We start from the raw sequence: 13,056 nt of genomic DNA, 5'->3' as shown, positions 1-13,056 counted from the left end.
ATGGCTCTAGGCACACAGCTAAATTGTCGGGTACAAGTACCCCAGGACTCGATGAAAGGAAACTGATAAAACATGACTTTCTTCTTCTTGAACACATGACCAATATTCATAATTCAAAATACCATAAGTTAGGGATTTCATACTACACATAGTTCTCAAAGTCTTATAGATGGAAGGGAATGCACATAACAACATGCCATAAGTCCATCAATCTAGTCTCATGAACATTCCATCAATAATCATGATGCATAACAATATCATAGAAGTCATTATTTTCATAAGGGTCTAGTATGCATTTGTCATTTAGGTCACAATTCAACTATAATACATGACTTCTAGTCTTTTAGGTATTTTATCAAACACCTTACATGCACACTTTGTGGCATAGGGGCATTCATCAATTTAACAATCTCGAGCCACCCAAACTCATGGATTTCAACTAACATGCTCATATACTTCCTGAAAATACATTAAGATACCATCTTGAAACTCTAATAACAACCATCAACATGAACTTGATCACACCATAACAAGAAAATCACAATTTATTATTTAAAACTTGATTCTTGTACTCCATGGATGAAAGAAATCCATGGATGAACACTACGCATATCTTAGTGATTGAATCTTGAAAGAGAATTGACCTTTCTTGAATGTTCTTGGATTGGGAATCTTAATTCTTGAATATCTTGTGGAGAGTGTGATGGGATCTTGAAGTTAATTGAGAAGAAACCCTAAGTTTGTTCTTGGGAACAAAGAGGGTTAAGAGCTTTTGAAACTAAATACCATTAGCTAATGTGCAAAAAGAAACTACTGTATAAAGAATGGTACAAAAGAGGTCCACGTGAGATCGAGTATGAGCCCGTTTGGATAAGATTAAAAAAATAATTTTTTAGCTTTAAGTGATTAAAAATTTAAAATAAGTGCTTATAAATTAAGCAAATGAGTGTTTGGATAGAAGTGCTGAAACTGAAATAAAGTTGTTGATGTGTTTGGTAAACAAGTGATGTTAAGCACTTTTTTGTTGTTAAAATGACTTAAATGTACTTAAAATTGCTAACACCATAAATAAGGTGAATTATTTATAATTTTAAATTCTAAAATAAATTTTTTGAACAAATCTCGAATGTAATAATGAATTCGATGAAAACAAAGAAGAAAGATGAAGAGGAAATTGAAGCGAAAAGATGAAGAGAAGCGGCAAAGAGAAAAAAATTATATATTTAAGGGCTGCAAGTTTAAGATATTATTAAAATTGGAGAAAATATAAGTGATAAAAAGGTAAATATTTTGGCCAAACCTAAAAGAATTTTTATCGAAGAAGTAAAAAGTTGGAGTACTAGTTTATCACTTTTTGATTCTTTTAAACAATTTTTAATTTTTTTAAATGCTTTTTAATTTTATCAAATATCTTAAAAAGTTAAAAAAAAAAATTAAAAATTAATTTGATCAGATTTTAACCTTATTCAAACGATTCTATATTAATTATGTGATTCTATATTTTATATAGTTTTAACATTTTTAATGAAAATAAGCACTAATGAGTCAACTGAAACTGACCACTGTTCCGCAGCCGTTTGCAGACTGACAAAAACTGGCTGCTTCCCACAATGTTCTTCTAACATTCTCATTTATACTACTAGGAGTACTAGTTTTTTTTAAAGCTTTTGTTCCTCAAATTACTTCCCAACTCTACATAATAAATATCAAGTGTTATTACTTGTATAAATAGTAATTTCTCCATTTCATAATAAAAAAATTGCTGAATTTTGACACACAAATTAAGTAAAAAATATTAAAGACGTAATTTAAAATAACTTTCTATTTTTATCCCTAAAAAGAAAAAAACTAACCTTGTAATATTTTTTTAAAAATTAATTGGTTGTCAAATCATAAAGGTAAATTTAAAAAAAAAATTAATGATTCATTTATTTTAAAACACTAATAAATACCCCAATAATTCACTTATTTCGAAACGAAAAAAAGTTTTCGGAATAAGTACTATATAGTTTTATCATCTTAAAAGGGTCGTTGGATATACTAAATTTTTCTTTTATGCATGAAGCGGAGAAGGACCAAACAACAAACATTTATTCTAGCCTATGTAGTGATGACACATGCCTAGCATAGCACAGAATAAACAATTAATAGTAATATTTTGAATCTAGTGAATACCTATCAGAAATGCATATTTTTCATTAATTAAAAGTAGATGTGTTTAATGTGATATCATAAACATCAAAATTATAGTTCATTTTTTGGTCCGCTTTGAGTGTGAATAATTAATTTCAAAATAGTTAATTTCAGAATAATTAATATCAAGATAATTTCGCATGAAATTTTTTATCCTCAATTTTTATTATATTTTAAAACTATTTAGTTTTTTTAATATATTTTTATGCATTTTGATTGGTTTACTCCTCCTAATTGTTGCTTTTTGGTATTTGACTATTTATAGGTTAACGGAGTGGTTGACATAATTTTTGAGGTATTTGGTTGACTTTTAAGTAAGTTTTTTCTTTGTTTTGAAAGGAATTAGAGTTGAAACGATTGACTTTGACCAATATTTGAAGATCTGAGTGTAGTATGGAAATTTTGTCAGTTCCATTAGCTTCGGATTGTCGATTTCAATTTGTTGATAGAGCGATTGGTTTGGATTTCGGGGCTATCAATGTAGTTTTGAGCGTTTAGACGAGATGTTGAGGATTTAAGTTTAAGGATGGACTCTAGACAACATTTGATGTTAACGACCTCCATTGAAAATTCTGACCAAGCTATTGGATCCGAAATGTGATCAATATCATAATAAGGTTATAATAAGGTTACTTTTGTAGGGTTTTGAACTTATTTCGAGGGGTTCGTAAGAAAGTTTTTGCCGTACGATTTTGTTGTCAAGTTGTTGGATCTGGCGAAACCACTGCATACTCAGCCCCACGTGAACCTCATGCCTTAAAGTAAGAACAAAGAAAACAAACAGTTACGTAATATTTATGATTAAGGGTCGTTTGGTAGAGTGTATAAGATTAGTGCAAAATATAGTGTATTAGTAATGCTTGCATTAGTAATGTTTGTATTACTTATGCTTGTATTAGTTATGCATGTATTATTTCTTATAAATTGTTTGGTTTGGTGTATAAGAAATAATACATCTTACATAATTTCTATAAAAGAAATGTTTGTTTATAAAAATACTCTACTTTGATTTTGTACACTTTTGCAACAAAATTTTTTTGCCATCTCAAATATAATTAGTATTGTTGAACTAGTATATAGAGGTTTTGGATTAATTGCAAGAACTTCGTCTTTACGCATGAAATATTATGCCAACGGATTAACATAATTGAAACAAAAATAAAATATAAGACGTAAAATTAAAAAATAGTCTCAATTTTTTTAATCTTCTTAAAGATCCTCGAAGCAAAGCAACAATATGTTATAATTATTTAAATCAATTATTCATTGTTGTAGATTAAAATGGTGGGAAAAAAATTGTGAAATATTTTGAAAAAATTCACTATTGCAAATTAAAATGGTGGGAAAAGGAGTGGAAAATATTTTGAAAGGAAAATTGAGGGGTATTAAGGTCATTTAATAAGTTAATATATGTATTAAGAATTTTGCATTATTAATACACAGAAAATGGGTGGTATTAGCAATACATACCTTAATACACAATAAAATATATAACTAATGCTTGCATTAATTATACATTAACTAAAAATTATACCAAATAAAATATTTATAATACACATTAATTAATACATATATTATTTTTTTCAATATACTTTACCAAATGACTCTAAGTGTGTAAAATTTACAGAACAATAAGTCAACACTAACCAAGATATGCGTTACATTTAAGTTTGTTTCAACAGAAATCAAAGTCATAAAAGTTGATCAACCCTTACATACTTTTTCCCTTTTATTTTACTAGACATTTCACTTACAAAATATTCATAAAAAATTTATGTTACTCCTTTTATTTCTAAATAATTGTCATTTTTATTAAAAGTAAATAATCCCAGTGCTTGTCATAAAAAAAATCAAAAATAATTAGTTGTTTATAAAAAAAATATTTCACTCCTTTTATTTATAAATAATTATCATTTTTATTAAAAGTAGATAATCCCAATGCTTGTCATAAAAGAACGAAATAATTAGTTGTTTACTTTCCATTTTTATTCTTAGTCATATGTACATGATGCAGTATTAGTGTTAGTGCAAAAGGAAGAAGGAGTATTAAATTGATAAAAGTAGTAAATAATGATAATTCAGTCAAATTACCCTCATTTTTCATGACAAGTATTTAGAAATAGAAATCATATTAAATGAATCATAAAAGCCATTTAGCACTATCCTAAATCTAAATCTAAAAGATTGTAATAAATAATTCATCATTTTGTGTTCACTTATTTCTATTATGAAATATAGTTTATTGTCAAATGTGTTTTCCTGAATATTAAATTTATTATATTCAAAGAGTGATGTATTAACACTGTCAAAAATTGGTTCTATGACAATCGATTTTTTGACGATGGTTACAAATTCATCACTATAGATATTTTATAACAATGCTCTTAATCGTTATCAAAAAGAATAATTCTACTAACATTATGACCATTGCTATTAATAATAAACTATTGCAATAGATAGATATATAGCAACGCTTTTATAAATCATCACCGCCAACACTTAATGAAAAAGAATCATCTATTGCATCGCGCACCAGACCAATTGTAATCTGTAGTTTTAGTGAATCTAACAAATCGTGGAAATTTGGGATGAGTGATGACAAAAAGCTCAAATGTTACGGAATAGATATTGAAGAAATCTATATGTTTTGTTTGAAGCTCAAAGCTCAAAGCTCAAAGGCACAGTTCTCATTTATTATTATTTAAACTGCCAATAAATCTGACCTTTGCTTAAGTGAAAAATCACATATAGGCTTGAGATGAAAATGAACCATGATTGTCATTGGTGAAAGAAAAAGTTAAAACTACTGACACTGGCATTTTACTTGGTCTTAAGAGTATTGCGGCATCCTTGTTCTCTCCTGTGTCTATTAGCTTTATTTGTTAAGCTGTTGAGAGTTTGAGATCTGTTCTTCCAATATTATCATTAAGTTGAACGAAAGTTTGGTAACTGTTGGTTGAAGAGATTTGAAGAGTACAATGCTCATAGTTAGGTTAGTATCTGTCAAGTAAGACTCATGCTGAAAGAATCACAGTATAAGCCAAGAGATTATTGTGTAATAAAATATGGTTAATGTACATGATAAGGAATTTATCATTCAAAATCACTTTCAGAGTTTTGTTTCTTGTTATTTTGGCATATGGATGATTTAAAGTGAACATTTATTTGTCAGGGCAACAAGACCAGATTCTTCGTAAGGTGTAGTATCAGCCAAAAGGACAGGTCTACTATCGTTCGGCCTTGGTTGGCGTGATAGGAATAAGGTACTGTTGACACTATCCTCGCTTGTAGATTAATATCTGTTGTTAATACAACCATGATTGTCATTGTCATTGAGTTGAAATTCTAGTGAGAACGAACACTTTGTTTAGATTTAAGTGAAATATCACACACAGGCTTGTGATGAGAACTAAGTTCTCTTTATATGTCCACTGATTGGTAACTCCCTTTCTAAAAACCCAAGCTGTGGGAAAGTAGTTGTACGTGTTATGAGTTATATTCTATTTTAGCATATACTTAATGGGGATGATACAACTTCATCCTACTCTCCATCTTATGTCCTCACTCTCTTTATTTTATTTTGTTTCTTTCTGAAGGGTACAAAAGAATTTCGAGGATAAATTAATTGGTGCAGACCGTGCCAAGGATCTTGCTGTATTGAAGGTAAGCATTATTTCCAGAATCCTATTTGTCAAAAATTGGAGAATTCTTAAGTTCATGGGCTATGTTTGCTTTAGTTATGCCATCCTGTTCTTATTTCTCTCGTAGTGGTAGTTTGATTGTCATTTTTTTCCATTGCATATTTCTTTTCCCTGTTGCCTTTGTCTCTCTTTAGCTGATAATCCAATTAAGTGTCCAGCTTCAACTTCTGGCTCGTGATAAATTGTATTCTTCTGCAAGCAATTAAGGATCTGTTGACACATACTAAATGCATGATAATGGTTGCAAATGAACCAATTGTTGTTCTGATTTGTTCATTCTATTTCTTCATTGGTATCACCAAGAGGGGGAAGATTTAGCTTTAGTTTTGCTAGACTCGTGGTTGTCAACGACAACGACAACATGCCAAGTGTGATCCCACAAGTGGGGTCTGGAGAGGTTAGAGTATATGAAAACCTTTCCACCTTGGTGAGATAGAGAGTTTGTTTCCAATAGACTTCTGGCTCAAGAAATGCATTTTAAAAATAGTGGTTAGATATGGTGAGAATACCACTGTATGGGGTCAGGTTGCTATTATCATATTTACTATGGCGGAAAATAATTGTGCATTACGTTATTATGCGTCCTGGAAAGAGCTGTGTGCCTTGTTTATATTCTTCTTTTACACTCGTATGGAATCAATATATTTAGAAGTTTTATTTGCTTGAGGAACTTGCACACAACATAGAAGCTGGTGATGTGCATTTTGACGTTTTTTTGGTTCTTTTTAACTCAATCTTACATTTTTAGAAACTTATGACTTCACATGCTGAATGCTAGGTGAAGGTGAAGGCAGGAAGACCACTGAAAAAAGAATGATTCTCTTATCTTCACTTGGTTCCCATCCATCAAAGTTATTTAATCTATATGGTCGAACAACCAGACACAAAAGTCTAAAAGAAAAGAACAGTATGAAACAGAAATACTGCTGCTAGTACCCAAAGAATTGTTTTATGTTGTGTGGTTCCTTTGCTTTTTCCAAAACTCTAGCTATGTAAATCTTGAGTAATTGCTTTTAGCTGTTATATGGTGTTTTGCAAATGACACCGCGTCCTTTTTGTCATTCATATAGTTTGGGAATCACATCTATATGTTGCCTTGCAATCTTGTCTGTGCTTTTCTCGTGCTGTTAGCAGATCTTTATTGGAAACTCAGCTTGCTTGTACCCTCTTAATGATATGATGCCCTCTGCATTAAGCTAACTTGCTTCTCTTTGATATTCTCCAGATTCTGATCTCCAAAATATTGCAGAGTGCTGCCCATCCTTGTGTTGTATTAACCTCAATGCATGTACTTCCATAACTGATTCTGGCATATCCATTTTAGTATTGAAATGTGTTGAGCTACATTCGATCTATGCGTGTGATACGTCATTTGGGGACAACAGTGTCCTGTCACATTGCTGCAGTATCTCCAGATTTGACGCTGTGGAAATGAAAATGGTAGACCGCACCAATTCTTTAGCTTAGAAACTTCAAATTCTGCATATAGGAGGCTGCAAAGGTGAGTAATGTTCTGACTTTTGTTTTCTGCCTCGCCTCCTCCATGCTAATATTTGTTAACAGAACATAAATTTGTAGATAGAATATTTCATTTGAAACTGTGGCTTGCAGTTACAGCTTTGCATCTTCCAGTGTGACTTGAAAAAAAATTAGTTCAATGTGGATACAAGAACTCCTTTCTCCAAAATAAAACTGCAAGCTTGATGCTGGAGTCTTTCAGAAATCACGTAAGTAAAGATTTAAGCGGAGGATTTGGTTTCCACCTGAATCTCTTTTAGAAGCAACTTAATTTATTGATAGTTTAAAGAGCTTTTTTTGAACAATGACTGTTGGAACATAAATTTTAGTCATTGCATGTATAACAAACAAAATTCTTGCGCAACTGCATTCAAAGGATTGTTTTTTGACTGTTGGAATCTCATGTAAGGCTCTAAAGTGTAAGATGTGGAAGCTGACAATTATATTTGTGGTACATAATTTTCTTTTGATGAAGTTTATTTGTGGGACGTGATTATATTCTCATTTCCAGTTTCAAAGCGGTTTCATCTCTTTCCACTTCAATTTTCAAAAACTCTCCTCCTTTGCAGGTTTCAATGATATTTCTCTTTTGGAGCTTATCTCTCAAACACATAGAATAAGAAGTCTTTGTTTGAGGGAAACACAGCTTGTCGACAATTCTCTGTATAAATTTTCAGGATGATCACTGGAAATGTTTGACGTATCTGATACTAAGGTGTGTAGGTAGTCCTGGAAGAACTTAAAGTTTGCTTTCTCCAAGTTTTGTCTGGAAAGTATGTGGATTTTTATGTTATCAGTTTGCTCTAGGGAATAAGCTGTCTCAAGTCCATAGAAAATACTCGCTGAGTTTGTGCCTCAAGCTTTTAGGGTGAGGTGTTGAAAGAGTGGAGGACTTAGGCTGAACCTCACCACCTGGCATATTGAAAACAATATTTCTTTGTATTTGGCTTGTATAAGAGGCTCTGACAGGCGACACCGCATGACAGACCTACCAAAGACTCAAAAAAAATGTTGTTGTTCTAAAAGTTTTAAGTTTGAGGTAGGGATACTTTCTGCGTACACTCTATCCTCCTCACCCTCCTTAGACCCACTTTGTGGGATTACACTGAATATTTTGTTGTTGTTTTAACAGTCTGAATTCCTAAAAAGGGTTGTTTCCACATTAGTCTATTCAGTTATGTATTTCAGGAAATGTAGATCTGAGCCCTAAAGTGTACGACAAAACCATTGATGTTTTTTTACACTGTTATTTGTCCTGAGCCGGGGGTTTATCGGAAACAGCCTCTCTACTTCATCTGAGGTAGTGGTATGGACTGCGTGCACTTTACCCTTCCCAGACCGCACTTTGTGGGAATACACTTTCAGGGGCGGATCTATTAAGACTCGTGGGGGTGGCACGCCACCCACAAACTTCGACAGAAACTCTATATATATAGTTGTATATATATATATATATATATGGATATAGTTAAGTATTAAATATGGCATAATAGCAGAGCACTGCCTAGTGCAGGTGGTAAACTGTTGCTTTTGTAGCCCCAAGGTCGTGTGTTTGATCCTGGCTAGCAACATTTATTTTTTAAAATCATTTTTTTTTGTTAATCACTTTTCATTAAAACAAGGCAACAACCTATAAGTTTAATCAGGGAACAAACGGATTAGTTTATTACCAGTTAACTTTTTTATAAAATTAATCTTATTTTTTGACTTTTTTTTTTTAATTGTTTAAAAGATATAATCAAATATCTCTCATTAAAATTAAGACAAAAACCCTATTTCCAAAGAATCAAATCAAAACATAGACTCTCTAACTCTTATTCTTAAAGTTTGTTGCTGCTGCTGCTTGCTCTCTCTCCCTGCTTGTTGCTTGTTGCTTGCTCTCTTTGTAAGTTATTTTGAAAAATTATTTTGTTTCTCTTTCTTGAGCCTAGAAATCTAAATTTGAAATTATCTTGATTTAGGTGAAAGTGTTTTAATTTTGTGAATTGAGATAGAGAATTTTTTCAAGAAGGTTAATTATTCTCAATCTAGTTCTAGTAATGTCAATATCAATCGTTCTTTTCTTATAACTGACCTCGATTTGGGTTCACTTAAAGCCGATCCGGGAGAAAGAAGACTTATTTTTTATTATGATCCTCGAATATGAGATGAAGTGAGGAAATATTATATTGAAAAAGAGTCTTGTCAACCTATCTTGAAACTATATCCTTCAAGTGAAATAGGAGGTAGAATGCGTCAATTTGCTTCAAGTTGGTTTAAAGGTTCACATTCGACTTGGTTGAAGTATAGTGTGGAGAAAGATGCCGCGTATCATCTTTGTTGTTATTTGTTCAAAAATGAATTTGTTCATGAGACTACGGGTGATTTTTATGCATCAAAGGGTTTTAGGGGTTGAAATAAGGCTCTTGAAAGATTCCGTTTACATATCGGTAAAGTTAATAGTGTTCACCATAAATATTACAATAAGATGCTAGATTTGTCAAATCATCGTCAATCAATTCAAGTTGTTCTTGACAAACATTCTCAAAAGGCAAAAAGTGAGTACCGAATTCGTTTGGAAGCTTCAATTGATGTGGCAAGACTTCTTTTGTATCATGGATTGCCTTTTCGAGGTCATGACGAAAGTGAAGCTTCAACTAATCAAGGCTACTGTTTAGAATTTTTGCGGTGGCATGGAGACAAACATCTGGATGTGGGAAAAGTGATATTAGAAAAAGCTCCACAAAATGATACTTTGACTTGTCCTATGACTCAAAAGGATATTGTCAATGCTTGTGCGAAATAAACATTGAAAGTTATAATTGAGGACTTGAATGGAGATTACTTTGGGATATTAGTTGATGAATCCAAAGACATCTCACACAAAGAACAAATGGCTCTTATTTTGAGGTATGTTGATAAGAATATGGCTCTTGTTTTGAGGTATGTTGATAAAAATGGTGAAGTTGTAGAACGATTTATCGGCCTTGTCCATGTTAGTGATACATCGGCATGCTCATTGAAGAAAGAAATTTATTCTTTGCTTTCCGATCACTCACTAAGTCTATCCAAAATACGTGGACAAGGTTATAATGGAGCTAGTAATATGAAAGGAGTGATAAATGATCTCAAAACTTTAATTATGAAAGATAGTCCTTCGATATATTATATTCATTGTTTTGTACATCAATTGCAACTAACACTTATTGCTATTGCTAAAAAACATTTGGAAGTTGAAGACTTCTTTGATCATGTTACTAATGTCTTGTTGTTGGAGGATCTTTTAAGCGTAGAGATTTACTTCGTCATCACCAAGCCAAAAATTTGAAGCAATTACTTGAGTCCGATGAAGCTCATACCGGACAAGGATTACATCAAGAACGTAGGCTTCAAAGACCGGGTGATACTCGTTGGGGATCAGATTTCAAAATATTGGATAACTTTCTTGTTATTTTCTCATCTATTGTTCATGTGCTTGAAGTGATTGAAATTGAAGGTTCTACCTCAAGTGATAGAAACCAAGCGGAATATCTTTTGACAAAGGTCAAAACATTCAAATTTGTTTTTATGCTTCACTTGATGTTGAAAGTATTGACCATGTCAAATGAGTTGAGCAAGATTTTACAAAAAAAAGATCAAGATATTGTTAATGCCGTGGAGCTTCTTAGCATCTCAAAGAAAAGATTGCAAGATATGAGAGAAAGTGGGTGGGAATCTTTGTTGGATGATGTTTCTTCATTTTGTGATTCACATGGTATCTTAATTCCCAAATTAAATGAGCCTTATTTTCCTGGAAAGTCAAAGCGTAAGTGTTTGGATGTTTGTTATTCGCACCATTTGCGTGTTGAAATCTTTTGTGCTGTCATTGATGTGCAACTTCAAGAGCTTAATGATCGTTTTGATGTAGTGAGTAGTGATTTTCTTCTTGGGATGGGTAGCTTGAATCCTGTCAATTCTTTCTCTAACTTTGACAAAGATAGAATCATGACTTTAGCGAAGTGTTATCCAAATGAGTTAGATGATGGAAAGTTTCGAGATTTGAGTTACCAACTTGATATTTTCATAATTCATATGCGAGGTGGTAATTTCAAATTCTCCAACTTGCAAGGAATTCGTGACTTGATAAAGACATTAGTTGAGGCAAATTTTGTGGAGATTTATTCACTTGTTTATTTAATTGTGAAGTTGGCTCTAATTTTACCCGTTGCTACGGCAATTGTGGAAAGAACATTCTCTTCCATGAAGCACATAAAAAATGAAGTGCAAAATAGTATTGGTGATCAATATTTAAATGATTGTTTAATATGTTACATAGAGCGTGATGTATTTGCAAATGTAAGTAATGATGTCATTGTTGATCGTTTTCAGAATATGAAAACTTTATGGATATTATATTATGATATTAGTAATATTATTGAAAGATTAAGTTTTGTCATTCTATTATTATTTTTTTTAATTAATTGGTTGGTTAATTGTTCTATAGATTGAAAAATGAATAATCTGATTAATTTAATCGATAAGTTTGCTTGACAGCCAGAGAATTCGGATAAAAAAGAACAATAATAAAATGCCGTTGCCTCTAATGCTGATAATTGCTAAAGGTTGATTTTTCTCCTTTTCTTTTTCAACTGTTGTTCCGTGAATAAATGTGTACCTTTTCAGCGGAGGTCCTTTGTTAGATTCGGAAGGACACTTGATTGGGATCAACACTGCAATATTTACACAGACAGGTGAATAGTTTTTCCATCGCTTGTGTTAGACCGAAGATTGAGAGGAGATGACAAAGAAACAAGTTTTTGAATGGTTGAAGCTTATCCCCTCCTGCTATTACTTACTCTTGTTCAGTACAATAGGGACATCAGCAGGTGTTGGATTTGCAATCTCTTCTTCAACTGTGTTGAGAGTTGTGCCCCAGTTGATCCAATCTGGAAAAGTATGACTGTTCTTCTATTAATTCGTGACTTAGTTCTTTTTAGCTGTTTTCCTGGTTTCACAGAATTCTCTTTATTTGCATTTTGTTACAGAACATCTCATCTTGTATTGGCGAATATTGCTTCATATTCTCAGAACAGAAACATCTCCCGCTTCCATTCCCAGGCTCATAAGTCACTTTTTTTTTTTTCCTTTTTCATTGCACAGTATTCTTTTGTTTTGTTTTAGGGACACTTGAATTGGCAGCAAACAGATACATTTGTACTCAATTAACATTTTGATTTTGGATTTAAATTACTAGCTTGTTGCATATTTTTGATTATGAGATTATTAATGAATGATTTTGTTTTGTGATGTGTATATATTGTATTATAATTTATTATGTATGTAAATAAAAATTTACATTAATGCGAGTGACTATTTATATAAATCGTTTCAATTTAATAACATGTAGCAACAATCGTTGCAATAGATCAATAAACCGTTGCAATAGGTAGTCAAAAATCATCGCAAAAGATCAACAAAATTGAAGGCTTCCCAATAAGTCAAAAAATAACTGTTGCTATAGCTTCACCTATGGCGACGATTTCGGCAAACCGTCGCATAAACCGTTGCCATAGATCCATCGCAACGCCCATATATAGGATGCTTGCTGAACCGTTGCGGTAGAACTATGGCAACAGTTTTGTTATTTATTGCAATGGTTTTACAACCGTCACCATAGGGGTAGTTT

The 13,056-nt window shown here is 32.1% G+C and overlaps 1 protein-coding gene across 1 annotated transcript; it reads left to right on the top strand.

Annotated features, from left to right (window-relative positions):
- Positions 1 to 10,284: 10,284 nt before the first annotated feature.
- LOC107841185 lies at positions 10,285 to 12,496 on the top strand. Its single transcript, XM_047396374.1, has 5 exons — positions 10,285 to 10,492; positions 10,669 to 11,726; positions 12,054 to 12,121; positions 12,237 to 12,324; positions 12,416 to 12,496. Exons 1-5 carry the CDS (start codon positions 10,285 to 10,287, stop codon positions 12,494 to 12,496), a joined length of 1,503 nt encoding a protein of 500 aa, XP_047252330.1.
- The last annotated feature ends 560 nt before the right edge of the window (positions 12,497 to 13,056 follow it).

The sequence above is a fragment of the Capsicum annuum genome, chromosome 9 (assembly GCF_002878395.1).
Source record: "Capsicum annuum cultivar UCD-10X-F1 chromosome 9, UCD10Xv1.1, whole genome shotgun sequence".
Taxonomy (NCBI): Eukaryota; Viridiplantae; Streptophyta; class Magnoliopsida; order Solanales; family Solanaceae; genus Capsicum; species Capsicum annuum.
Note: the sequence above shows the minus strand (reverse complement) of the source record. Positions and strands in the feature narration are given on the sequence as shown.